General features: G+C 61.8%; 1 protein-coding gene across 1 annotated transcript; it reads left to right on the top strand.

Moving 5' to 3' along the window:
• Positions 1–1,239: 1,239 nt before the first annotated feature.
• Positions 1,240–14,980, top strand: METRNL (meteorin like, glial cell differentiation regulator). Its single transcript, XM_047709344.1, has 4 exons — positions 1,240–1,658; positions 7,266–7,651; positions 13,343–13,402; positions 14,214–14,980. Exons 1-4 carry the CDS (start codon positions 1,486–1,488, stop codon positions 14,528–14,530), a joined length of 936 nt encoding a protein of 311 aa, XP_047565300.1. The 5' UTR covers positions 1,240–1,485; the 3' UTR covers positions 14,531–14,980.
• The last annotated feature ends 11,820 nt before the right edge of the window (positions 14,981–26,800 follow it).

Genomic DNA, 26,800 nt, shown 5'->3' with positions numbered 1-26,800 from the left:
AGAGCGTTGGGGAAAGCAGAAAAGCCTGCTTTTGTGAGCACAGAGGTGGCAATGTGGAACTCCATGGGTCCCTCCCTCTGCCCGGTAGACCCTCTTCACCGTTCCAGGATGATGACCAGGTAGGATGGGAGACCTGGGAGTCCCCCACCCATCCTCTAACCAGACCCAGCCCTGACTCCTGGCATCAGGCCCTCGAGCCAGAGGAGGACACCTTTCCCATCAGAGCTGGGGCTGCTGGTGTTCCTCTTGTCTCCCTCACTGGATGTTAGGCACATGGTGACCGCAGTGACTACCCGGTGAAGGAAGCCACCCTGATCACACTGTACTCACCAGCTGGGTGCTGCTAGGAGAGGGGTCTCAGCGCTAGATTTTGCACACAGGGGGCATCTGGCAGTGTCTGGAGGCAGTATGGGTTGCCAAACCTGTGTGTAGGGCGGGGGGGGGGGGGAGGTGGTGATGACATCTAGAACATAGCGTCCAGGATGCAGCTAAAATCCTACAATGCACCAGATGTCCCCAGGGGGAATCCAGCGTGAGGCTTGTGAAGCGGGTACTAACCAATCGTGGGTGGGGCTGGTGAGGACCAGCAGGAAGAGCTCCGCCATGGCGCACAGGAGCTGTGGCCCAGAGCACTCTGTGGAGGGGGTACTCCAGAGTCCACGGTGCACTCAACAGTGAGTTGGCCCCATCACCAGCCGCAGCTGGGCCTCCCCTGCCCCGTGGGTCGCAGAGCAGGACCAAGTCTGAACCTCTGCAAAGCACGCTCCGATTCTGCGTGGGTTTGGATGCCAGGAACATCCCGGATGGGATACGGGTCACACAGTAGCGGCAAGGCCAGGAGCCGCCACCACAGCCCAGCGGCCATTCCTGGCTCAGTCCGCACGACGGGGTCACAGCACCGCGGCTGAGGACGGATCGGCGGGCCGGGCGCCGGCACGGGTCTGCGTGCACTTGGGGTCCCAGTCCCGCAACGCACCGGCCGGGACGCGCTGGCACCCCGCCCTTCTCCGGCCGGGGCGTCTCGCGGATCCTTCTCCGGGTCCCTCAAGCCGCCTCACCTCTCGGCGGAGCCCGCCCCCGGCCCCCGGCCGGGCACGCAGGGCTCGGGGCGCGGAGCGCGCACTCGGGGCGGAGTTCCGGCGCGCGGGGCGGGTCCGGGGCGGGGGCGGGGGGCGGAGCGGCCGGCGGGCCCGCCCCCCAGCTGAGCCGGGACCCGGACGGCGGACTCGCCTGCTTCAGAGGCTCGGGTGGCGGTGGCGGCGGCGGGGCGCGGCGCTCTTCGCTCGACTGCGGCGGCTGCAGCGGCTCGGGTGGCCCCGGCTGCGGCCGGGATGGGCGGGCGGCCGCGCCGGGTGCGCGGGGGGCGCACGACGTGACTCGCCGGGACTTGCAGCCCCGCCCGCCCTCCCGGCCGCGCCGGGCTGAGGGTCTGCTCCGTGGGCGCGGACGCGGGGTCGGCGGCGGAGCCGGAGCCGGAGCGGGAGCATGCGGGGCGCGGCGCGGGCGGCCCGGGGGCGCGCCGGGCAGCTGTGGTCGCGGCCCCCCGCCCCCGGCCCTGGGCCGCCGCCGCCGCCGTTGCCGCTGCTGCTGCTGCTGGCCGCACTGCTGGGCGGCGCGGGCGCGCAGTACTCGAGCGACCTGTGCAGCTGGAAGGGGAGGTGAGTCCGCGCGGCGAGACCCCGGCCCGGGTCCACCGCCCTCCCTTCGCGTGCGCTCCCCTCCCGGGCCCGCCGACCGTGCGGGGGCGCGGCCCGGGCGGGGACTCGGGCGCCCGCTCTCCGGACTGAGTCCCGTCCCCGTCGCCCCCGCCCCCGCCCCCGGGTCTAGAACAAAAGAGCCCGCGGCGTCCGGGTGCCCCGGCCTTGAGGACGCCCAGGGGGAGGTGCGCCCGCCGCGCCGCGGGGTCGGTCCCGACCCGGCAGCCCACTCGTCCCGCGCCGACCCCGCACGGGCGGGGGTCGGTCCTCCGGCCCTTCCCGGCTCTGCCCGCGGCGAGGACTTGCGCGCCCCGGGCGGGAGGAGCCGGGCCTGCGCTCAAGGCCGAGCGGGAAGGGCCGGCGGGTCCGCGGGAGGGAGCGGGGGGCTCGGGTGGACAGAGCCGGGCCTGGCGCTGACCGAGGCGGGGACCACGCCTGTGCGTGCGGAGACCCGCGGGCGGACACCTGTGCGCGGGCCGAGTGCTGGCCCCGCCTGGCGCCCCCCGCCCTGTCCCCGCCCGGGACCCGGTGAAGGTCAGGCCGCCCTTGGCAGCGCGCGCGCTGGGCTCGGCGACCCCCCCACCCCCCGCCCCATGCCCCTCCGCTGTGGCAGCCGAGGACTTTTTTTTAAACTGAAGTGTGACAAGCAGAAAGGAGTGCAAGTCACAAGTGTGCGCGGGCGGGGCCCCTGAGGGCACAGCTCCTGGGGTGAGAAACCGCCATCCGCCGAGGGCGCCCTCAGCCCCGCGGCATGCAGCTCGAAGCTGGAAAACCGAGTTTCGTGCGGGTGAAGGAGTTTGCAGAGGGCGATGCGCATCTCCTTCTCCGAAACTGCGGGCCGGGGCTGCCGGTGGCTCTCGGCGTGGGGGTGTTCCATGGAGCAGGGCCTCTACGGGAGCCCCTTGGCCTTGACGTCTGATGGGAAGCCTCCCGCAGCCTCACACCTCATGCTGGAGGGTATCACGGGGTTATTCTGAGTGAAGACACTTTTTCCGAGAAGGCTGGGGTTGTGCCAGTGTGCTGGGCTCTGTGTCAGCAGGGCAGCCGCTGGTCATCTTGGATACTTACAGACCCAGGTCTCTGTGGATGCTGGCAAGTCCCCTGCTCCCCACTTTCCACCCCTCCTAGAGCCAGGGTCCTGGGCTGCGGAGGCTGGGCCTTGTGGTGGCCTTCCTCCCCGCCACACCAACTCCCTGCACACGCCAGAGCAGGGATGGAGGAGCTGAGACTGGGGCCACGAGCTTGGAGCTCTGGGGGAGGGTTGGCCTGGAGAATGCTGGCGCCAGCCCTGAGCTGGCCGGGAGCCTCCGACTCTGACACACTCTTCCAGGGCTGCCCTTTCCCCCACGCTGGTAATTAAACTCCCTGTTTTGCAGCTTCTGCTTGATGAATCAGTGCACCCCCAAACTGAGGTCTAGGGTGTCCTTCCACAGATCAGAAACAGACCTGGTCCCACGGTGGGAGCCTGGGTTTCTAGAGGGGCTGACATCCTCTCAGGCTCTGACCAGCACTCCCTCGCAGACCCCTCCGATCCCCAGGACAGGCGTCCCCTTCCAGGCATAAAGTCCTCTGAGGGCCAGCTAGCTCCTGGACCCAGCAGGTGTCTGTATCCTCTTCTCTACCTGGAAAAGCAGGGGCACTTGCCTGCCACCCTTCTGTCTCCATCATTGCTGACATACCCCTGGTTCTGGACTCCCTCCAGCTATCCTCACTCAGCCCAAAGGCAGAGTCCGGCAGGGGCTGCCACAGTCGGAGCTGGAGAGAAGACAGCGCCAGGCCACACTCCTGGAACATAAGGCCCCCTTTGCATTATCATTGCTGCCCCAGTGATCAATATGCCTCGCCGGTCAGCTGATAGATCCTTGCTGTGGGAATCCGAGCGTGCTGATCTGCCTGCTGACCCCCAGAACATTTATGACTTTTTATGAGCTGTTCTAAGGACAGCACGGGGTGGTGCGAGTCCCGATACGCTGGGTGGATTCTGATCCCCAGATAGGAAGGGAGTTTCTGTTTATGACACTGGCTACGCACATTTGACAGGCTGAAATGCGTTTCTGGGTGTTTCCAAGCAATGAAGCAGGAGATTGTGCAATCCCCGTCCCGTGAGCAGGGGCAGACAGCACCCTGATCTTTATTAGGCTGTGGTCGTAAAGGTGGACCACGAACTTTCCCACCACCATCGGCAGGGGTGTGGGTCCCTCACACCTGGCCTCATTCTCCTGCTGGGTGGGGAAATGAAAGCTAACTCCAGTTCTAGTTTCTCCCTCGATCTGAACGATCCTCCTGACTTGTAAACAGGAGACCACCCCTTTTTACTCCTGGTGCTTCCGGTGGTCCGGGTTGTGGGTGTGAGGGGTGTGGGCCCTGCTGCCCCCACACTGGCCTCTCCAGAAAGTCTTTATCAATTTGGAATTTGCTGTCCTTTCCATGATGGTGCCCCTTAGGTGTGTCCACCTGGGGAGTGACACTTGCAGACTCCTTTTTTTGGGAACGGTGCGTGAACCCAGTTTAGATAATCCTGGGAGCAGTCCGTGTTCTCAGCTTCCTGAAGCCCTAGGGTTATGCTCGTCCACACATATGGCTAGAGCCGCGTTCCCCCCTGAGGCTGGCCAGAGCCACATACACGTACTTTTTAGCTTCACCCATCCCATCAGAAACCAGTTACTTTATTTTTGTCTGATAGGCGTGCTCTGAGGCTCACAGGTGCCAGCATCAGTGATGTCACAGATAGGGCACATTTTTGCTCCTCCAGCAATTTTGCAGAAACAGACATTTTTTCAGGTTTGCTGTGGTGCTGGAAACTTAGATCCAGATAGACTCTGAGCCCTTGACTTCATTAAAGACCCGTTGGGGTCCCAGGCCGAGAGACTGGTGGGTCTGCTGGACGGGGTCGATGTCTCGCATCGCACACACTGCTCGCCTTCGTGTGAACACCCGTGTCGAGTGCCTGGTCGGACTCTCGGTCATGTCCGTGCTTCAGGAGAGCATGAGGGGAGAGGCAGAGCAGAGCCCCATGCTGGCGGTGGACTCTGGGGCGGGTGTAGACCCTTCCCTGGGGCCAGTGAAGACATTAGTTGAAGGGTGGAGTTCTCTGTCCACCTCCTGCTGTTCCTGGCCCTCTTTTAGTAGAGGGACTTAGGAATAAATGGGGCCATGTGCACCACACAAGATGTCCAGGCTGATATGTGCAGGCTGGGGATGGCAGCCCAGCCCCCAGACTCAGGTCCGCCTCTCCCTGGGGAGCCATGGTTGGTCACCTGTCCCCACAAGTGTCCCCTCTGCCCCTGCCCAAGATGTGGGTGGGGGGTGGATCTCCTGGTATTCCCCTCCACTATTTGGATTAAGTGACTCCGTGAGAGGGATCCAAAGCCTCTGGTATGGGCTTTCCTTTCCCTTGAGCCCCAGGGCCCCTCCCCCCACAGAGAGGGAAGTGAAGACTTGGACAGGATGGTTTTTATAGGAGAGAGCTTTAAGGATTGGTGTTTGGGCATGGGGCAAGTGTCCAGCTGCCTCTTGAGGCTGGAGACAGGAGAGGAGGCACACTATGATAAAGTTTGTTTTGGCTGCATAAGAGCAGAGCTGATTATAGTCATCTGTGTCAACCACTCACCATTTAGTCTAATTTTTTCACACAGCACTATAATTATGCTCGTCCGCACATATGTGTCAGATGAGCCTATATGAGTTTTACTTGACTATAATTTGTAAGTCTGTTCTGTGTGTGAAGCCCTGGTAGGCGTCTGAGGCTGAGCTGGCAGCTAGTGACCCAGGGCCTTGTGGGGGCAGGGAGTGGGGTTAGGAGGGGGGTCACCTCCTTGACACCTCCCTCTGATGTGGTCTGCAGGATGACTGTGCAGCCCCAGCCTGCAGCTGGCCGTCGTATGAAAAGTGAGGTTTTTTGGAGCCCAGGGCGTGAGTCACCAACAGTAAATGCAAACCATATGTTACGTGTTTTCTCCTCTGTAGAAATGGTTTCTGGTAACTCACTCAGGCCAGAGCACTGAATATAGCATTGTTTATTATACACAAAAATCCTAAGAATGTGGGTGAACCTGTCTGAGATCTGATCAGAACCAAATTTCGTGTAATAAAACACTCGGTTGAAGTCACTGGTTGAGTTCCAAGGCTGCTTGGTGGCTATGACGTAACCATCGGCACAAGCTGACATTCGCAGTAAAATTTGGGGTAGAGGAAGCTTTAACATTTTTGAGGGTTTCAATTTCTTGAAAACATAAAGTAATGACTTTACTCCCGACCTGTTTCACCAAGAGTGTAACGCACTTCATATTTTCCTATTTAATGTTTATTGGGAGTGAGGTGAACGTGGCACTCGGAGCTTCTCCTTGGGAAGACGAACTGTCCACTCACTGTTTGTGTCTCTCTCCCTGTGGCTTCTGCACGCAGTCCCCGTGGTGTCTGTCCCCCAGGGAGGACCCTCCTCTTACCTTTGTTTCTGGCTTTCATGCTGTTCGAGTTTGTTTTTATTTATTTTATTTTTAAGATTTTATTTAGTTATTTGACTGACAGAGATCACAAGCAGGCAGAGAGGCAGGCAGAGAGAGAGGAGGAAGCAGGTTCCCTGCTGAGCAGAGAGCCCGACGTGGGGCTCGATCCCAGGACCCTGAGATCATGACATGAGCTGAAGGCAGAGGCTTAACCCACTGAGCCACCCAGGCGCCCCACGAGTTTGTTTTTAAAAAATAAAGTTGGCAGGGGCGCCTGGGTGGCTCAGTGGGTTAAGCAACTGCCTTCAGCTCAGGTCATGGTCCCAGAGTCCTGGGATCGAGTCCCACGTCGGGCTCCCAGCTCTATGGGGAGTCTGCTTCTCCCTCTGCAGCTCCCCCTGCTCGTGCTCTCTCTCTCTCACTTGCTCACTCTCTTTCTCAAATAAAGAAAATCTAAGAGCAGGGGAATGGGCGGTGGCTCCATCCCAGGACCCCGAGATCATGACCTGAGCCGAGGGCCGACTCAAGAACTGAGGGCGCCCCCTGGGGGCCCCAAGGTTTGCAGATGAAAGCGCCATCGAGCCGTCGCTGTAGGGAACACACAAACATGTCTGTCTGGAAGGTGCTGAAAACAAAACTCACCAGCAGCCTCCAACCCCCAGGGGCTTACATCCCTCCCTGGGGTGAGCAAACCGGCCCCTTGTTCTCACACTTGGAGGGAATCTGCCGTCCTTCCCGGCCCTCCGTAGGTCACCGGGAACTTGGGTTGGTGGTAGGGTCCTGTGTCCTTGTCATGTCCCAGAAGTTCTACCTCCGTGGCCCTTGCCTCCACGGTGCAGGGAACCTCAAGGACACAGGCTCCCGGTGCCCCCCTGAAGGCCAGCACACCCAGGTGCCGAGGTGTGAGACACACGTGGCCTCCTCCACCGCGGCCCGTCTTGCAGCGACTCTCTGGGGCGGGCCTGCCGCAGGGGCCTGGCCGCGGGACCGTGTGCAACCCCTCCCCAGACTGGCGGGCTGGGCACAGGGGGCGGCCGCCTGCATGTGGGTGGGGGCTGCTCGGCCGCCTGGGCCGGCGGAGGCCACACGTGTGTGCTGACTCGTGTCCCCCCGCCCCCCGCAGCGGGCTGACCCACGAGGCCCACAGGAAGGAGGTGGAGCAGGTGTACCTGCGCTGCGCCGCGGGCTCCGTGGAGTGGGTGTACCCGACGGGGGCGCTCATTGTCAACGTGCGGCCCAACACCTTCCCGCCCTCGCACCTCCTGACGCTGTGCATCAAGCCCCTCAAAGGCTCCTCAGGGGCCAACATTTATTTGGAGAAAACTGGAGAACTGAAGCTGCTGGTCCGGGACGGGGACCGCGGGCCTGGCCGGGTGAGCTGCTTTGGCTTCGAGCACGGTGGGCTCTTCGTGGAGGCCGCGCCCCAGCAGGACATCAGCAGGAGGACCACGGGCTTCCAGTACGAGCTGACCAGCCGGCCCGCAGGCTCGGACCTGCACACTCTGTCAGGTGGGTGGCGTGCCCTGGTGGTGGGGTGGGCGTGGCTCCAGGACAGCCTCGGGGCGCCCGCAGACAGCCCAGTGGGTGGAGGAGTGTTGGGCGCACGGTGTCCCGTTAGTTCTCAGGAACTGCGGCTGAGCCATGGCCGCGGGTGGGTAAGACCACTGTCCCGGCTCCCTGCCGTGCTCGGCTTCTGTGCCGTGGGGGCCGTAACGGGCAAGGGTGCCCTGGCGTTTCTCCTGACGTATGGATTAGCTGAGTGTTTTTGATGTCAGGCCCCCGACTTGGCGAGTTCTGGGTGGGAGCCAAGACTGGTTCACGCTCCAGGGTAATGCACGGCCTGAACTGGGGGGGGGTGGTCCCCGGCTCTGGGGGCATTTTGTGGGTTATCCCATGTGGAGTGGCAACACGAGCAGCGTGCCAGGAGAGGGGCTGTGGGTAGAGGAACCAGACAGGGCAGGGATGCCCCTGGGGGACTTGGGAAGCTCCCCGGCGTAGCTCTGGATGGAGGCTCTCAGCAGCCATGGGGCGGGGGTGTGCACGGGGATGCTGAGTTGGTTTTAGGTTGTCCTTTGTTTTTCCCTTTGAGGCAGGCAGCCAGCTTTGCAGGGCCCTACGTGGAGGGTAGTGTTGGTCTCTGAAAAGTCCCAGAGGCAGAGACCAAAGACAGGTGAGTGGCCCCAGGAGCTCTCTCATGGCCTAGGTCTCACCCCTCATGCCCCACCTCGCCCAGCTGCCCGACTGCCTAGGTGCACAACTCCTTGTCTTTTAGAGGAGCCCAGGCCAAACATCTCGCCCTTGCTTCAAGGCATAGGTGATCTCACGGGCCCCTCGCGTGTGGGGACACCATCCGTGTCAGTTCTGAAGCTGGTCAGCAGCCAGGTGCCTCCTGGCAGTGGGTAGGTGTGAGCAGGTTCCACGGAGGGCGTTCCCCAGGAAACCAGCTGGCCCAGGTGATGGTCAGGCAGGGGTGTGGGCCAGGCAGGGGTGCTGCTGGTACCCCACAGTGCACGGGGCAGTTCCAGCAAATGTCAGCAGTGCTCAGGCAGAAACACCTGGTTTGGGGGGTAGGCCATCCCCAGGAAGAGTATAATCTCCACATTTTAGTGGAGATAAATAAAAGATTTGAAGTTGGGGAGAGACAGATGTGCTAACAGATGTCCACATTTTATTGTTCTGCACTCTTGGCTCAGATCACTTTCCAAAACTTCAGTCTCTCTCAAAGTAAACTAGTCTCTTAGAGAACATCAGTGTGGGACTTCCAGGTAGGCCCCCCCCAGTGCCTGACTGCCCAGGTAGGCCCCCCCCCAGTGCCTGACTGCCCAGGTAGGACCCTGCTGTACCCCCCCAGATGCTCAACTAGGGCTCAAACTCAGGAAGGTGATGGTAAAAACTACTGTTAAGTCTCAGTACCTGAATGAAATCTTAACTGCAACAGACTTTCTCTTGATCACCAGCTATAGGGTGGGTGGGAGAGCTGGGAGAGGGGACCTCAGCCTCACCCTGGGGGACCTAGAATAAACTCACAATAAAAACAAAATGTGAAAAAATCCAGTCACTGAATTCGGTGTTTCTGACTAGTGATCGCTGGCTGAGAGGAGGGTGTGTTAGGAACTTGTTAGCACCATGCGGGAGACAGGGGGCAGCAGGGTCTGGGGATGCTGGTGTGTCCCTGCTCCCTGGGGTGCTTGCCTTTCATCAGGGGATGGGCCCCTAAGCCCTTAATGCTGGAGGAATGGGTACGTAATGTGGAATGTCAGCCATCTGGCCATGGTGACGTCTGCCAGGCCCGGCGGGCTCTCTGATGGCCTGTGGCTCTGGGCTCGCTGCGGCGCTGACCCTGGTTGCAGCTTCGGGAGACTTTAGGGAGGTGGGAGGGCACCTGTGGCGTGCAGGTGCGCACGAGCCCTCGGGCCAGGCGCCTGGGGGGCCCCGCCCTCTCCCTCCCTGATGAGTCACAGCTTCTAGTTTGTGCTGACTTGAGAAAAGAGAGGCTCCCAGATGAGCCATGTGTGTGAGGCTCCCAGCCTTGGACGTTTCCACTTGGGAGTGTTTGGAGTGAACGTGGTCACCTAGTGGGCACTCGAGCTGAAAGTCAGCTTCCTGGTATGAACCGAGCAGCTCTGGGAGCCAAGAAGAGGCCAGAATGCAGAGGCAGACAGCTTCTCCAGGCACAGAGCAAGGGGTGGGCGGTGGGAGGTGACGCCTGCCTGCGGGCTGGGGGACTTGGGACCTAGGCACCACACTGCAGGCAGGGTGGGACTCGCCTCCCCCCACCCTGCCCTCGGCCCTCCTCCTCTGGGGGCCTCACCAGGGCACCCTAGTCATGCTGCTCTGCACGGGTGCTGAAGAAATCTGGCAGGACACGAAAGGTGGGCACGTGGCCAGATCCAGGGCACTAAGGGATGAAGCTCTGGGGCCACACCCAGGACATGTGCTGAGGTCTTACAGGGGAACCCAGCCAGGCAGTCTGGGGGCCGTCCTCCCCAGAGTCCCAGCCTCCTTGGGAAAACGGGCACCACCAGGAGCCCCCATTGTCCAGTAGGGTTGGGCAGGATGGCTGAGGACTCTGTCTGGGTCTCGGGGGCAGAGACAGACCTTGTTCTCCTTGGTTTGCCTGGGGCAGCCCAGGAGGACGTCTGGTTCCAGGCTGTCGCACGACTCCTCGGGCAGCTGAAGAGCAGGGGCTTGCCGGCTTGGCCGCATCCATCTTTGGGGTTGAGCTCTGGGCTCCACGTGGTGCCTGCCTAGAGCAGGCCTCCTTGAGCAGATGAGGCGGGAAGGCGGTGGTGTTTTAGCCCCACAGCCAGAGGGGCGGGTGCCGGCTGAGAACACACAGCAGTTACGCCCATGGAAACCCGGGAGCCTTGCGATGTGCGGGCAGCCTGGGTCCCCAGTTCCGATGGCCTCATCACTCCTACCCTGTCGAAACCTGCTCTACTGGATGAGTTAGGGGATGAGTGATGCCGGGGGTGGGCTAGGTGGGTACAGAGCCCTCCACTGAGGGGGACTTCCGAGCTCCGAGTTTGGTGGTGGCCCTGATGGGCTGGAATGGGCTGTGGGGAATGAGTAGTAAAGTTCAGAAAAAGTGAAAGAAGTCTCACTATGTCCTGGGGACAGAAAAGGAGAGGGAACCGGACCTTTTTCTGTGGGTCACTTTGTTTCCTGCCTGGCTTCTCTGGCCACTGTAATCACTGGATAATTATTTCTCATTTTGCCCATCTCTGGCCTTTTGGGGTGGAAGGGTGTGGCCTCCACCTGTGTCCTCACCAGGAAGAGGGAGGGATGGGAACAGGCGAGGAGGAGAAGCTGGTGGGATTGGAGTTCCCAGGGTACAAGAGATGGGACTTGGGGGCAGCTGACCAGCCCGGGCCAGGGCCCCTGGGGCCATCTTGGGGGACACCAGTGACAGGCTGCCGTGACAGTCCAAGGAGGCCCCAGAACCTTACCTGGGCCTCAGCTCGCACTGGCCCAGTTCTGGCTGTGTCCCTTTCCACCTGTCATGGGCCGCGCAGAGGCCCAGGTGGGTGTCCTGGGACAGTTTTCGCTTTGGAAATTGCATGTGTCCCTGGGCAGTCCCATCTGCCAGAACAGTAGGTGGCCATCTGTGACCCTGTCCTTGGCGAGGGCCCCCCACCGTCCTCCCTGCCTGCACCCTGACCCCCCCTCACCTAGGTCCCTGTGGTAGCCCCCGCCTGTCTCCCCGACCTTGTGTTTCCTGCCTTCAGTTCATTTTGTGCGCATTCTGGGATAATCTCCCTAAGATGCCCATCCTCAGCCACCCCCTCTCCAAGAACTGTAAGCCCAGCTGGGCTGCCCCCCTCCGCCCCATGTGCCTCTGCAAGGAAATGAGATTCGATGTGTCCAAAACCAGCGGCTTCCAGAGCCTTTAGGAGCACGGCTCCGATGCATAATTGTTTCCAGATTGCTTCTCTTGGCGTCCGTAGACTGGATTTTCCAAGACGGTGACCTATGCTTTGTAAAACTCGAATTATGAGGCGAGTCTGCAGGGGGACTCTGCTAGCTCAGCTGGGGTGGCACTGGCTGACTGAGGCTTCCGGCGGGAGTCCTGCGGCCGGCTGGCCGCCCTCCCCTCGGCTGGGCATCAGCGCACCTGCGGTGCCAGGGGCGTAAGCAAGGCGGGCGCACAGGACAGGCTCCTTGGCTGTTTGTGGGGTCCCAGTGCCTGTGTCCACAGAGACCTGGTGACTTGTGCACAGCCAGGCCGGGGATCTGAACCCGGGCTGTGGCCTGGGCCTCTCACTGCCCATGGCTGCCTCTGTGGCCTGTCTGAGATGTGTCTCTGGAGTACTCGTGTGGACCTGTGCTTCATGCCCAGCCTTGCTTGGCATACTGTGTGCCGGGCCCCAGGGGCCCTACTGGGGCCCCTCCCTTCTGGGTGACTGCTCCGGGAGGGGTCCCCACAGGTGGGCTGTGGCCACCTCGGGATGGACTGCTGACCTGCCTTTTCCCACCTGCAGGGGCTCCCAGGGCTGGGTCTCTCACCCCTGGGGCACAAACATCCATCCCCACCCAGAGCAGGACGGTGAGGGCCAGTGCTCAGAGACTCACAGAGACACTGAGGGGCACAGAACCTGCTGGCTCACGCCCTGGGCCCTGGAGGGCCTCTCTGAGCTCTGGCTCCTCGGTGCCTGGCCCTGCCCCTTGCTGCTCATCCAGGTCCAGGTTTGTGAGGGTGACTGGTCAGTGTGTGGACAGGGTTAGCTTTGGCCAGGTCCAGCAAGGGCCAAAGCCACGGATGTTCTGGGGCCTTGTTCCAGCAAGACCTCATGCTAACCTTTCCCCGAGCGGGAGAATTTGTGCCAAACCCAAGGGACTCCGCATCTGAGTTAGAGGCCTTGAAAGGTGCAGTGAGGGCCAGAGTTTGTGTCCTCCCAAGTCCAGTGCTGAGTTAGGAGTGGGGCCATGGTCTCGGGTAGGGTTGCCAGCGTGGGAGGCGCTGCTCCCACCCACAGTCTGTCTGGAGCTTCTCCCCATGAGGAAGTGAGGGTGAAGGGTGGGGTGTGGGCCAGCCTGGGGCCAAAGTTCACAGGGCGAGGCCTGGCTTGGCTGGAGGACACACCTGGGCTGCCGGGTTTGGGGCTTCTATGAAGTGGGCCTGCCTTGGATGGCGTTTGCAGGCAGGGGCATGGTTGGAGGGCCCGGCGGTGTCTGGGGGAGGGCTGTGCGGAGGTGGAGGCTCGCTGGCCCGAGAATCCCACAGCATGTGCAGGTGGCAGCGTCCCCCCAAGCTCACAGAGACCTTCCGCAGCCTCAGTGGTCCTCCTAGGCAGTGCCCTGAGCCGCCAGTCTTGTCGGCAGACGGCGGCCTGGGGAGCAGGTGATGTGTGAGTGGCCGGTCACAGCATTTTGGGGTGCTGGTGTGGAGGCTGGAGTGAAGGCGACTTCCGCTGGGCTGGTGTAGGGCTGCAGCTTCAGACCAGCTCAGGTTGGTTTCCCGTGGGGCAGGGGCAGGCCAAGTGGGGACCAGCACCGAGGCCAGCCGCCCTCAGGGTACGTGCCCTTCACAGCCACATCTGGAGCTGGAGGCGTCTGCTGGGTCAGTCGGCCCCCCACTGCGTGGCCGAGGTTCGGGTTCTCTGTCCCGCCCTGAGCTCAGAGCTCTTACAGGACCTGGCGAGCATGTACGGAGGCCTTTGTCCTGCAGACCCCACTCCTGACCCTGTTCTCTGCCCGCAGCCCCGTGCCGCCCTTGCGGGGATGCTGAGGTACTGTTGGCCGTCTGCACCAGCGACTTCGGTAAGTGTCCTCGCACCCCACCACATGTAGGGAGCCCCCCTGGGCCTGGAGGACCTTCCAGGGCTCTTTTCCTGGGCAGGAGAGTGACTCTGTACCCTGTCTGTAAGGCCGGGAGAGGGTCAGGTGGTCGCCGAGCATTTTCCTCCAAACATGGATGCTAGCCTCACCTCAGAGCCCTGTTCTCCTCTGGGTCCCCTGCAGATTCTGTAGCAGGAGTTCCTGCCCCTGGGGGTCCCGGGATCCTGGTGGGGGCGGGGGGCAGGGGCTGAGGTCAGGGACTCCACTGCCTGCTTGCGACAGTGGGACCCGCGCTCTGGGGCAGAGGATGGAAGCCGTCTGCTGCGTGCGGTGCTGGGGCCAGACAGGAAGCCAGCCCAGTAGGGCCTGGCTGCGAGCACTCCCGGCCCCAAGGGCACGTATGAGGTCCTGCATAGCCAGGGTTGGGGGCTGGGCAGGGTCCTGGGTGAGGGCCGGCTCTGCCTGCCCCTGCCCATCACCTCCTCCCCTCTGAGCTCCACCGCGCTGCCCCACCATGATTCAGAGCTGCTGCAGGTCCCGTGTGCTAACTGGGGTCACCTGTCTTGTTCCAACTTGAAAGGGTGATGCACGGGTGGTTTCTAGCTCCTGTTTCTCCCACTTACATGGCTGGGGACAAATATCTTTACCTGCGACAGGGTCAGGGACAGCCCCTCCGGGCCTCATGCTTGTGAATTGTTCTTTTTATTGGGGTTTCCGGAGCACAGGACCCGGGGTCGGCCCTGGCGCAGATGCCCCCGGTGACCCGCTGACCCCCGTGTCCTTGTCTCCGCAGTTGTACGAGGCTCTATCCAGAACGTCACTCATGCCCCAGAGCAGCAGGAGTCCACCATCCACCTGCACGTGAGCCGGCTCTACCGGCAGAAGAGCAAGGTTTTCTGGCCGGCTCCGGAGGGTGGTGGCTGGCGGGGCCGCGTGCTCACGCTGCTGGAGTGCGGCGTGCGGCCTGGACGTGGGGACTTCCTCTTCACCGGCCACATGCGCTTCGGGGAGGCCCGGCTTGGCTGTGCCCCGCGTTTCAGGGACTTCCAGAGGCTGTACCGGGACGCTGAGGAGAGGGGCCTGAACCCCTGCGAGATGGGCACGGAGTGACGGGGACACGGGGTGCTCGGATCAGGGCTCCTGGGGCTCAGGCCGCAGGGGCACACGCCACGAGGTCCCAGCAGAGGGCTCCCTGACTGATGGGAAATGTTGTAAAATGCAAACTAAGTTATTATATTTTTTTTAAAAAAAGAAAAGTCCATAGGAAACAAACTCCAGCGTCTTAAAATGCCTTGTGTGCCATTTCATACCGTTTTTCAAAGCACCTGATGTCCTTGTGCTCGGCTGGTATGCCCGGAGCCCACAGAGGACGCCTCGCGCCGGGCTTTGCACACCGCCTGCGTACCGATCAGAGTTGTGTCTTGTCACGGAAACTGACGGAGCCAAATACGTATTTCTTGTTTTGTTTTTGCTTTTCAAAGAATGTGCATTACTGGCCGTGGTCACTTTTGGGCTGCAGGCTGTTTCCATTCCAGAGAATAAAGGCCAGCGTCTGATGGAGCCGTGGTGCGTGGTCCGCAGCCTGGGGCAGGTGTGCGTGGCCCCGGACTGGGGTCAGGGCCTCTCTTGGGGGCAGCTCACCCGAGGGAGCCCTGCAGCCTTGTTGTGGGGTCTGCTGTGGGGTTAGGGCCTGTCCTGGGGGCAGCACACCTGAAGGAGCCCCGCAGCCTTGTTGTGGGGTCTGCTGTGGGGTCAGGGCCTGTCCTAGGGGCAGCGCACCTGAGGGAGACCCAGCGGCCCTGTTGCTCCCGGCCCTTCATTCTGGCCCCGACTCTAAGTGAGGCTGTTACTCTCGTGCCTCAGAAAACACCACCGTGCCTCAGCCAGCCCACGCCTCAGCTCCTCCTTCCACCTCTGTCCGCTTTAGCACCGGCCCTCCCGTTCCTGGTAGCCCAGATCCTGCCCTTTGACTGCAGCTTCCCCCAAACGCCCCGGGCTGCGGCCAGTCTGGGCAGTGGGGAGCTGGTCGGCACTGGGCGACCTGCACACGCTGGAGGATGAGCAGGTCCCCAGCAGCCGCTGTAACGAATGCCCACAGACTGAGGCTTGGACAGACCAAAGTCGTTCCGGAGGCCAGAGTACAAAAGCAAGGTGCGGGCAGGCCCAGGCTCCCTCTGAAGGCTCTAGGGGAGGAGGAGGTTTCTGGTGGCTGCTGACAGTCCTCGGCCTGTGGAAGCGTGTTTCCGGGCTCTGCCTCCTCCTGCCGTCTTTGCGTCTGTGTTTGAGTCCCTCCTCTCACAGGGACGCCAGTTACAGGGGCCAGAGGGGCCTCGTCTTAAGTGATGACACCTGCAAAGACCCTATTTCCAAATAAGTTCAGTCACAGGTTCTAAGAAGATGGGAATTTGGGAGGACACTACTCACCCTCTAGGGGTCACTGGGGTATCAGGTAATCAGACTTAAGCATCCACCTCTGTGAATCAGGCGACTAACCGAAGCAGCTGCTGAGACTGGAGGCGCTCCGGGAGAGGACACTGCACAGCCAGGAGCGAACCAGCCGCACCCAAGACTCAGGCATGCTGTGCGGCCACTGGTAGGTGCCCTGTGCTAGCTCAGGTGTGGCCTGCGTCAGGTAGGTGTGGCCTGCGTCAGTGTGGCCTGGCTCAGGCACGAGCTGGCTCAGGTCCGCGGGCCCCTGCAGGTCCCAAGAAGCAGGTGCTCCACACCTGCACAGCAGGGAGCAGGGCGGTCACCCGAAGCGGCAGGGGCGGCGATGGGAACAGGTCCTACCGCGGCTGGTAATTGCCGTGTTTACGCCTGGAGCAGGTTCGCCAGGGCCGCAGCGAACCTGCGGCCGGGTTCACGCTGTGGGGTTTTCTGGGTGTTGACTCTGACCTGGGAGGATGCGGCGGGGCATGCAGAACGAGAATGTTGAGCTTGGGTTTCGGTTTTAGGGCTGGCACTCCTCCTTCTGTCAGTTCAGGGACCCTGGGAGGACCCGGGGACCTGACCCCATGGGCTGACGTCCGGGGTGGACAGCAGCTCCCACTGGTCTCGAGGCTTCAGCTCTTCATGGAGAGACACAGTGGTGGCCGGTGAGAGCTGGCTTGGGGGAGAAGTCTTCTTGATGGGTGTCTGGAGGGAGAGCAGGGCCAGCGGGAGAGGGGGGAAGTGTCCTCCCTGGGTGTGCCTCTGTTCCCAGGGTGGCACTGGTGTGGGGGGAGAGGGTGGGTTTGCACAGCATGGGAGCTGGATACCACGTGGAGCAGCCCCCATCCAAGGTTGCTTGGTGGCCGGAGGGGCTGGCCATTTCTGAGAGCCCTGCCCTCCTGCTACTCAGAGCCTCCTGTGGACATCCGAGGCCACCACGTGCCTGAGCCTGCTCTGTGATACTGGAATTCCAGCTCTCCCATGTCCATCCTCGGAGAAGTCCCACGCCGTGGAGCCCTGAAGGGCCAGGCAAGGCTCTTGGAGGGTCTCCAAAGGGTCCTTCTGGCTGTCCAGTGTCTCTGTCTTGGCTGTGGTTGGTCCAGGACACTGTGTGGGACGGAGCCGTGGGCACCCTTCTTCAGCTCTGTCCAGAGGCCGAAGGAGAGGTGTGACCCAGGCCCACCTTCCCCCGTCAAGCTTCACCCCTAGCGTCTCCCTGGCCATCATGTGCTCTTGCTCTAAGGAGAAGCTGGGCCTCCCAGCACAGCAAGGGGTCTGCCCACTCCTTTCTTCTTCCTTCCACTGCTGGGCTTGGAGGGAACCTTCACTTCCTCCTTGTACATTTCCCCGGAGAGCAACATGTCCCAGGACACTGCTGCCCCCCAAAGTCAGCCGGGACCCCGGCATGGCCCCGTATGTGCCTCTTCCTCCTAGCAGGCCCTGGTGTCCCTCAGTAGTGTGGCAGTCCCCCAGTGGCACTGGACACCCTTTCTTAGCACTTTCCTCGAACATGCTGGTGGCAGGAGCCCAGGTCTGGGCCTGTCTAATGACACCGAGATCAAGAAAAACAGATGCTTTCTGAGCTGCTCTGTGGACCATGGTATCTGCGGGCAGCAGGCTCTTGTGTTCACAGACTGCCCACTGTGCCTGAGTGTTTCTCCTTCCCTCCTTCCCAGATGGGACATTCATGGGTGACCTCAGACCTCTCCTCCTACTGGTTGGGGCTCCACAAGGGCTCTCCGGCCCAGGCACTCTAATGCTCGATCCACCCCTGCCCCCATCTTGGCTGCTTGGGAAGTCAGCTGACCCTGTGGCCTCCAGCTGTGGGGGATGGGGGGGGTGTCACGTCCTGGGCCTCGTTTTGGGCATCTGGGTACCTGTCTGGAGGAGCTGGGCTGGGATGGACTGCAGCTGTGGGGGTCACGTGCTCAGTTCAGGTCTAGCCACAGCTCACACCTGCCCAGGCGGCCCAGTGAGACCCAGGGAAGCTCCAGAGTGCCACGTGCAGGTGCCCCTGCCCTGGCCTCTGGTGGGTGCTGGACGTCCCGGTGAGGGTCCCCAGCAGACCACTCACACCAGGCTGGCCAGCTGGACGCACCCTGCCAGCTCTGGGTGAGGCTGGAGCCTTGAGTCAGCTGCTCCCTGGGGCTGCACATCCTGCCCCCGCACAGGGACCCTGCCCTCCGGAGTGGGCGGCTGTGAGTCACACTGGTGAGAGTGGCTGCCAGGGCCCAGGAGTGGAGAGCTGGCTGGGTGGGGCAGCTCTGGTCGTCCCCACTGCACGGCCTCGGGAAGGCAGGGGTCTGAGGGGGCCGGGCAGAGGAGCCTGCAGTGGCCCCAGGGTGGGAGGGGCTGGGGGCCAGGGGAAGAGCCAGCACCATGTGATATGTTCACAGTTTTCAGCAAATCTCTCTTGCTTTCTGCTGTCATTTGGCCCATGGGACCGAAGAACGGGGTCTTGGGTTGGTGATTTATATTCCTTTGATTCCTTGCTGGAATGGCCCTATTTCCACGTATGTGCTCCTGTCTTTTCTGTCATCTGATTACGTCTGTACTGCGGTGGTCAGCAGAACACCAAAGAGGTCCTCGTCCTCACCCCTGCAGCCACAGAGAGGCTTCTTCATGTGGCAAAGTGGAACTGAAGTCGTAGAGTTAAAGACGCAGGTAAGATGGGGACATCCTTCTGGATCATCTGCCGGCCCTAGTGCCATCGGGGGTCCTCCCAAGTGGGAGAGGGACGTGGAAGAGAGAGAACCAGGAGACGCGCTTGAGAAGGACTCGGCTGGAAGCTGCCGGCTGCGGGGATCCGCGTTGCCTGGGGCCTCCAGAGCCAACCTGCACCTGCCCACGGCCGGACCTCAGGCCTGTGTGGGTCTTGTGGGACCAGAGCCTACAGAGCCGTGTGATAATAAACTTGGGCTGTTTCAAGCTGTGATGAGTTTGTGGTTTGTTACAGTAACTGGGGGAAACACAGCCATGTCCCTTCTTGCCTACTGTCCCCATGGGTCCTGGGAGCTTGTGACCCCCCAAAGTCGCATGTGAGGGGCTGTGCCGCGTGTCTGCTTGCTTTCTTAGGATGCAGACTCCTCACTTCCATCAAAATCTCAGAGTCGGGAACATGACTGCATGTGGGTGGGGAGTTAGGGGCCGGTGTGCTTTCTCTGACTGATCTCCGGGGGACTGGGCCCTTCCCGCCACCCCCGTCTCCCCGTCTTTCCCTCTGTCTCCATCTCTCCGTGCCCCTCCCTGCGTCTCAGGTCCTTCTTCCTCTTTGCTCAGCTGCTACCCACCCCCGTGCCGGGAGCCGCCTGCTTGCAGGAGTGGTGCCTATTCTGCCCAGAGCTGTGCCCGTCCACACCAGGGCCCACCTGCCTGAAGTCACCTTCTCCATCTGGACGTGCGGTCAGAGTCCTCAGGCACTCACTGGTCAGTAGCCCCGCCCCGGCCCACCTGTGGCCTCCCCCTCCAGCGCCTGAGACCCTCTTCCTGGTGGCCCCTCCTGATTCCTGCCTGAGGAACCGGGCCTGCCTGTTAGTCTCTGGTCTGCAAGACATACCCCAGATCTGCAGATCCCTTTCCCCTGTGGCTGGACAGCAGGACCTTGCCTGTCACCCTTGGGTGCCCACTCTGCCTTGCATTCAGCCATGCCCAGGCTGCCGGGGCTCTGTTTGTTGGCACCTGACACAGACATGCCAGGAGGCGTCCAGTGGCAGGGGATGGCCGGGCCAGAGCAGCCACACGGGGGCAGGTGCGGCCACAGCCCCGAGGGGCCAGGCCTGGGCTCCCTGGGTCCTTGCTGTTCCATTAGGGACCCCTCCCTAAGGGGGGTACTTGCTTGGTCCTAGCTGGCTTTGTTCCTGCAGAGCTTCCCCCACCCACAGTGAGGACCCGGGGGCTCAGAGTCAACTCCCCTTCCAGAGAGCTCTCCTCAGAAGGGCTGCTGGGCTGCTCTACCCAGGACACCCTGCGTCACCCTCCCCAACGTGCACCCAGTGCTGACTAGACCCTTTCAGGATGGGGCCCCTCGGGTCGGCCCTCAGGCCTTTGTCCCTACCACCCGTCCCTCCTGTCTGCTGTGCTCAGGGCCCAGGGGGCTGGGCGAGGGTTCCCAAGTGGGTCCTTCCCCAGTGGCCTCTATGGCCCTCAGTATTTTGAGGACGAGGTGGAAGTGTCAGTGCCACAGTCTTGGTTTCTCAGGGCCCCAGTTGGGGCCACGGTCCACCCGAGCAGATGACCCCTTCGTGGATAAAGGGCTGCGTGTGAAGATGGATGCGCGCTGGGGACTGTGGTCTGCGTGCTGCACGTGGGAGCCCTGGGCCCTCCCTGGAGCCCCGCTGAGCAGCTTTCTCCCAAGTCCTGTCCTTCACACACCCCAGGGCCTGGGTGTTGCGGGTCGGCCCATGGGGTCGGGGCACCAGGGCTCACCGGGTGAGCACGTGGCCTGGGCCCAGAAGCCCAGGTTTTCACTCCAGAACACGAGTTGCCGAGAAGAGACACCTGATTACTGCCGGGATTCGCATCTGAGGCCAGAGGTCTGCAGCCCCAGCCACTTTCAGAAAGAAAGCCAGAGGACATCAGGCCAGGCTTTGAAATGCCCAGGCTCTTGGCCGTCCACATGAGAGCAACTTTCTGGTCGTCCTCATGGGAGGGTCTCCTCACGCTGTGAAGAAGGCCTTTACTCCAGCAGGTGGCAAACATCAGGACACATGTAGCTGGCGTGGTAGTGCCCACAGCCACTCAGGTAAGGCCATGGCCAGGCCATTCAATCTTCCGACCCTGGGAAGGGGGTAAAATGGAGGCAGAGACGGTGGAGCCTAGAGAGGGACACACACACGCTGTGCTCGCACACACATGCTCGCACACACCTGCACTCACAAGTTACATGTGCTCCCACACACATGCTCGCACACTCGCGCACACACGGACACTCTCAAACGTACATGCGCTCACACATGTGCTCACACATGCACACTGGCCCTTGCACTCACACATGCATGTGCTTGCTTACACACATGCACGTATGCTCACACCCATGTTCTCACACAGAACACTCAGACGTACATGTGTCCGCACACACGTGCTCTTGCAAACGCACGTGTGCTGGTGCATGCACGCTCACACATGCACACGTGCTTGAACACATGTACATATGCACTCACAGTGACCCTGACCCTGACCCTCCATCTGGACAGAGTGGGGGAGGCCCCAGACCTGAGTTTGCAGGACGGGCCTTGGCCGTGCTGTGCCCCCTGTGCCAGCGGTTTGGGAATGAACACCCCCCCCCAGACGGAGACCAAAGAGTGGGGTCTGTGTGTATGTCCGTGGGTGTCCGTGTTCGTGCAAGATAAGGAAGTTGGCCGGGGCGGAGTCCTGCCTCACCGACCCAGGGTCCCTGTGACCTCACTCCTGCCAGGTCACGTCCAGTGTCCTTGCGAGCACTGTGTCCTTGTCCTCGTCCCTAAGCAGAGACAGTTGCACAAGCCCTGTAGCCCTTGCTGGCTCTGCCCCTTGGGTTCTGGAAGGAAAGCTGGCTGCAGGGAGGGCCTGGCACCCCGTAGCACCCCGTGGCTGAGTGTCCAGTGGCGGCTGAGTGCCAGGTTCCCAGACGCTCCTGGGGAAGACAGCGGCCAAGTCTGGCCCAGGGAGAAGACCGGTGTGTCCCACGGGTGGGGGCTGGGACTCCCTCGTTAGGGCTGCAGCTGACACGAGGAGTCCGTCTTACTAATTGATTAAGTGTTGGGTTCAGGCCTGTGTGGTGGGAACCGGCCCGAAAGGCTGTCAGGGTAAGATGTGGGGCAGCTCTCCGCGTGGGCAGTGGCTCTGGGCATCCCATGGCTGGGAACCACATTAATCAGGGAGATCAGTCGTGCTGCCCCCTTTCCAGCTGCTTTGTGTGGTTGCGACTGGGGAGATCCCAGGGGGACTTTGAGACCCTGGGGTTCTGAGCTGCCATCCCTTGTCATGTCTGCTGGGTGAGGGCCTACTGTGTGTGATGTCCCAAGGCCCCTGCCTGCTTGCTGACTCTGTTCTCGCTCGCAGGTGCTGAAGTGCCGGGAACAGAAGGCAACAGGGAGTATAACCTATAGGGTCAGCCCTGAGCACAGGCCCAGGAAAGCGGGTCCGGGGCTGCCGGGAGTCTTCCTGGGGAGGGAAAGCTGCGGAAGCCCTGGTGCCATTAACACCCCCACCCCGTCCCTGCCCCCCATGTACCATCCCCTTCCCACCAGGACCCCATCAGCCCAGATGCCGGATGTGGGTGCCTCCAGTCTCAGGAGGAGGGCAGGACCTCGGTTCCCAGAGCAGCACAGGGGCCTGGCACAAAGCACACGCACAGAAGGACCACCTGGGCTGGGGCCAGCAGCTCAGTCACAGGTGAGCATGGGGAGCAGATCAGGTCTGGGTGGGGGACAGATGCGGAACAGTACAGGGCTGTGAGGCGCTGCAGGGCTGGAAACTGGGCTGTTCAGGGATCACAGCCCCCCTTGCAGGAGCCGAAGGAGTGGGGGGGGGGCTGTTGAGAACGTGTGGAATTCGGTGTCAACACTGGCCATTGTGTGCTGCCCCCGGGCGGGTGGCGAGGTTTGGTGCATATCCCCGCGGTGAGGTCACGAATGCCCGGGGCTTTGGAATTCCATCTTCAGAAGCATTTTGCTTACCAAGCCACATACTTCCTAGTCATCAATTCGATCAGGACAAGAAGAAAAAAATGCTAAAAAAAAACAAAACACAAAACACCCCGAGGGCTCTGCGTGAGGGGAGGGAGGGGAAGGCAGAAAAATGGGACCTCTGTGCCAGAGGGTGGTGGGCATCAGGGGGCCTGTGCTCCTCCGTCTGAGATTCTGAGCTTGTCCCGCGTCGTCCCCTGCACCCCACGCCCGGGGGGCCTCTAGGCTCTAAGAATCAGATCCCCACACCCCGGCCCAAGGCCTCCGTGCTCCTGTGCACCAAGGGCTGGGGGCAGTGGGAGAGAGGGGTCCTCGTGGTCCTCAACCCCTCCCAACCCTGGCACAGAGGACAGGGCCCTCTGCCCAGCTCTAGCTCAGAAAGAGCAAAGGCCTTTTGCTTTCCCCTTTTAGCTCTGCTGAGTGGACCAAAATGTCCAAAAAGGAGCTCTATTGAAAACAGAGGGAAATGAAAATACAGATGGTATAAAAATAGGCCAGGCCGTGGGTCAGTGTGTCCACCTACGGGGTGTGTGGCTTCTGTGGCCCTGAGGCCCCCATGGCAGTGACTGGGGTCTGAGGCAGGTCAGGGCAGGAAGACTGGCAAGGGCCGTTGCATCTGGGGTGGGTGGGGTCTTGGAAGACCCCTGAGGAGAAGCTCATGAAGGGGGAAGGTATTCGGGCAGGGCCCAGTCAGGGCCCGAAGGCAGCAGCTCCCCCCCTTCCCCCACCTCCACCAGCATCACCTCCAGCCCAACCTCAGGGGCAGCGGGGAGGAAAACGGGCCAGGCCAGCACCCTCTCTCCCCACCACTCCCGGCTTCCAGAGGCCACGAAAGCACTGCCACCTGTGCCAGCTTCAAGGGCTCCTGTCTGCGAGGCTCTGCCCGAAGGGGTCAGGTGGGGACCCCACACTTCCAGGACGGCCCCCTCCATGCCCAACACTGCTCCGTGCAAGCCCACCCTGAGCCTGGGCTGGGCTCCTCCAGTCTTATCTCATGCAGGGGCTTCTGTGTTCTGACCCTGCAGGGTGTGTGGTGGTTGGGGACAGGGGGATGGGGGGCTGGTCCCGGCTCTTGGAGGGGCTTGTCTGGCCCTCCAAACAAGTGGTCTGCAGTCCTCAGTCCTGCTCATTTGGCTTGCCACTGGGCTGGGCGTCCTGGGGCTGCCAATCTGTGCCTGCCCCTTGGAGGGGTCTCCAGTGGCGGGGTGGGGGTGGGGGCTGAGGAATGCCTTCTTGGGCTGCCTATCAGAGGTGAAGCCCCCTGACAAAAATCCTCTCTGTGGCCTGATCTAAGCCTAGGAGCCCGGGGAGAGGGGCGGCTGGAGGGATGAGGTCTGGCTGGGGTCCCACTTAGCTTCATCCTGGGACCCCATGGCCTCCCCTTGGGGGTCTGCTGCTCTCTCTCTTCCCCCACCCCCGCCTCCTTGGCCGGTTCTCCATGGGTTCAGTGTGCCTGTCTCTTCCAGTGCCTGGCAGTGTGATTGTGTGAAGGCCCAGGTAGAAGGGGTAGGTCTGTGGTGGTGCAGCCTTGGCGGGGTAGGGTGGTCCGGACCCACTCCAGTTAGGATGGGCTAAGTCATGCGTGAAGTTGAGGAGTGGGTGAAGCCACACTGGCCTTGGGATAGCTCCCAGAGGTGCCTGCCTGCCAGCCTCACATTTAGGGCTCTCTGGGCTGGCCCCCGCTCCCCACAGGAGGAGAGGTCCCCGGGCATGGCTGGGCCCGGTCCCTCGGGAGGCCCTGAGAACCATCTATGGTTTAAACTGTCACTAGGCACGTCTGCCTTCGTGTGGATAACAAAGAGCTGGAGGGCAAACCCACACGGGGAGGGGAGAGGAGTGGGTGGGCATCTCTCCCCTCGCCCAGGGCTTCCCCTGCAGACACCATGGCCTCCAAGAACGAAGACCTCAGTGGGCATGCCATTTTCCTGCTCCAACATTGTTTGTACCTGCATGTCTCCTCTGCTGGCTGGGTTTCTGTGAAGGTTTTCCCGTGTGATCGGCAGTTCAGATCCGGTCTCCAGGCCTGACCAGCTCGAGGGGCTCCAGCAGCAGGTGCCCACCCAGCCAGAGCAGCCAGAGCGGGGGATGGGGACTTCCAGGGCAAGCAGAGAGTGGCCAGTGGTGTGATGGGCTCCCCGGGCGATGCCCGCCGCAACCCCCAAAGCCGGTGGCCTGACATGACCGGCACGTGGTGTGACCTTCATCCATGATGTTGGGGGCAATGTTGGGGATGGGCCGTCCCTGCTGGGGGTGGTCTGGGGGTGGCTCTGGACCTTAGGTCACTGACGTGCCACGGGAGTACCAGCAGCCCGGGAGGCCCACTGGGGAGTGTTTGGGCTGCTGCATGGCCTGCAAGGTCCCGCACCTGTGGTCCCCTTTCCAATGTGGCCACGCGTCCAGCTTCAGGGAAGCCCAGGGTCGTACTGTCCCCACAGCCTAGGCAGGGGGCTCTTGTGGGCTTGGGGGCCACATACAGATGCCAAGTCCAGAACAGAACCCAGGCTCCACGGGTCCTGCTAGGGACAACTGTGGCTGGTCCTCCCTGAGGCTGTGGAGGGAGACCAGACCGGCTGCCTCCAGTGGAGTAGGGGTCTCCTCAGGGCTGTGGCCCCCCCCGCCAGGAACTCCTCCACCCACCCGGCCTCTCCTAAAGGACCCCAAGTGCAGCCAAGCAGTGCCCACACCGGAGGGAGGCTGGTACCTGGGGAGGGGAGGCCCCGCCCTTGGTGTTGTTCATTGCCCAGGAAGCCCGGCCCATCTGTGCCTCAGTCTCCCTAATTTCTGTGGGTGGGACCTGGGATCAGCACTGGTCACTTGGGTCCCAGGCAGTCCCTTCTGTTTGCCCTCTGGCTGTCCCAGGAGGGCTGGTTTCTGGGGGTCTGAGAGGGCAGCCTATGTGAAAGAAAACAGGGGAAGTTCCCACGCCTTCCCCCAGGCTGTCCTCAGGGCAGTGGACCCCTCCAAGGTCACACAAAGGAACTGTCGGTGATGAAAACCCTGTGACCTCTGCCCCCTGCTCTCTACTAGGTGTGAGAGGGGACAGCTGTCCCTCTCCAGCTCCCGGCTGCCAAATACCCACCATATTAGCATTTGACGTAGAGTCAAGGAAAACAGGCAGGACGCGTGTGGACTGCACATGTGTGAGCCATTAGCGTCTACGGGTTATGAGCTTATAAAACTGCACACCCCGAGGTGAGAGCTGGCGCCTCTCCTGAGCCGAGGGCGGGATGAAGGGTCAGGGCAGCCCTTGGCCAGCCCCTCCTTCGAGCCCACAGGTGGAAGCCTCTTCTAGGGCCCGGGCTCCCAGGAGACGGGTTTCTGCCTCCATGTGTGCAGAAGTGGTTGAGACTGAAATGAGGGGCTTGGCTGGTGCTTGCTGGGGAGGTAGCGGCTGGCGAGTTGTGGGTGAGCAACCGGCGCTCAGATGCATGGCTTCCTTCTCATGTGCGCCTGGCCCTTGGCAGGGGGCGGAGGGGGGTGTGCAGAGCCGCTGAAGTGAGCTCTACTGTCTTCTTGTTTTTCTTGGCAGCTGGACACTGGCGACAGCCCCCTATCCTCCAGAAGGGTCTTCACGCGCGCTGGCTGCAGATCACAAGGGCTGTGCCCTGGTTCAGGTGGGCAGAGGCTGAAGGTACAGGTGTGGGGCAGGGCACAAGAGACGGGTCGGCTCCCCGATGAATGGGGGGCACAGGAGACTGGTTGGCTCCCAGACACCCAGGTCCTGCACAGCAGGGAGGCATAAACCTCCTACTGTCTCATCTGAACAGTGATGTTTGAGGCCAGGGGACAGGCATGGGACACGAGGCCCTTGTGGGGGACCTGGCAAACTGGACAGGGCTAACCGCTGGCCCAAGGTCACAGCCGCAGGATCGCTGGCCCAGATGGAAACCACTGAAGGATGAGTCCTTTGCCCAGCGTCTACAGCTCAGAGAACTGGAAGGGGGCTCAGTGGCCACCTGAGGTCTTGCTGCTTCCAGCCCCCCAGGCTTCTCTCACTCTGCTCTTCGGAGCTCCTCCTGGGGCTTTTCCTAGGGGCTCTTCCTGCGGGCAGGCTCGGAAGACCCAGGGCCGGACGAGGGGTGAGGAGGGATGTCCAAGTCAGAAGGAGGGGAGGCCTGGAGCGCGTGGGATGAAATTTCTCACTGAGCCCGGCGTTCTTCCTTCGCTGGTACCTGTTGCCCCTCTGGGGAGCCCTGCAGAGAACGAGAGTGCCGGGGGTGGGGGCTCGGCTGCGTGGGGAGAGGCCCCGGACAGAGGGTCAGCAGCATCAGGCACTGAGACGGAA

Source organism: Lutra lutra, chromosome 16 (assembly GCF_902655055.1).
Source record: "Lutra lutra chromosome 16, mLutLut1.2, whole genome shotgun sequence".
In the NCBI taxonomy this organism is placed as follows: domain Eukaryota; kingdom Metazoa; phylum Chordata; class Mammalia; order Carnivora; family Mustelidae; genus Lutra; species Lutra lutra.
The sequence above is the reverse complement of the archived record's forward strand: the minus strand, read 5'-3'. Positions and strand labels throughout refer to the sequence as shown.

Bases quoted from the DNA above. Each gene is read 5' to 3' on its own strand.
- METRNL (XM_047709344.1), top strand. From the start codon at position 1,486: ATGCGGGGCGCGGCGCGGGCGGCCCGGGGGCGCGCCGGGCAGCTGTGG. The intron at 7,652-13,342 runs GTGGGTGGCGTG...CTCTGCCCGCAG, and splicing joins GGACCTGCACACTCTGTCAG to CCCCGTGCCGCCCTTGCGGG. The intron at 13,403-14,213 runs GTAAGTGTCCTC...TTGTCTCCGCAG, and splicing joins CGTCTGCACCAGCGACTTCG to TTGTACGAGGCTCTATCCAG.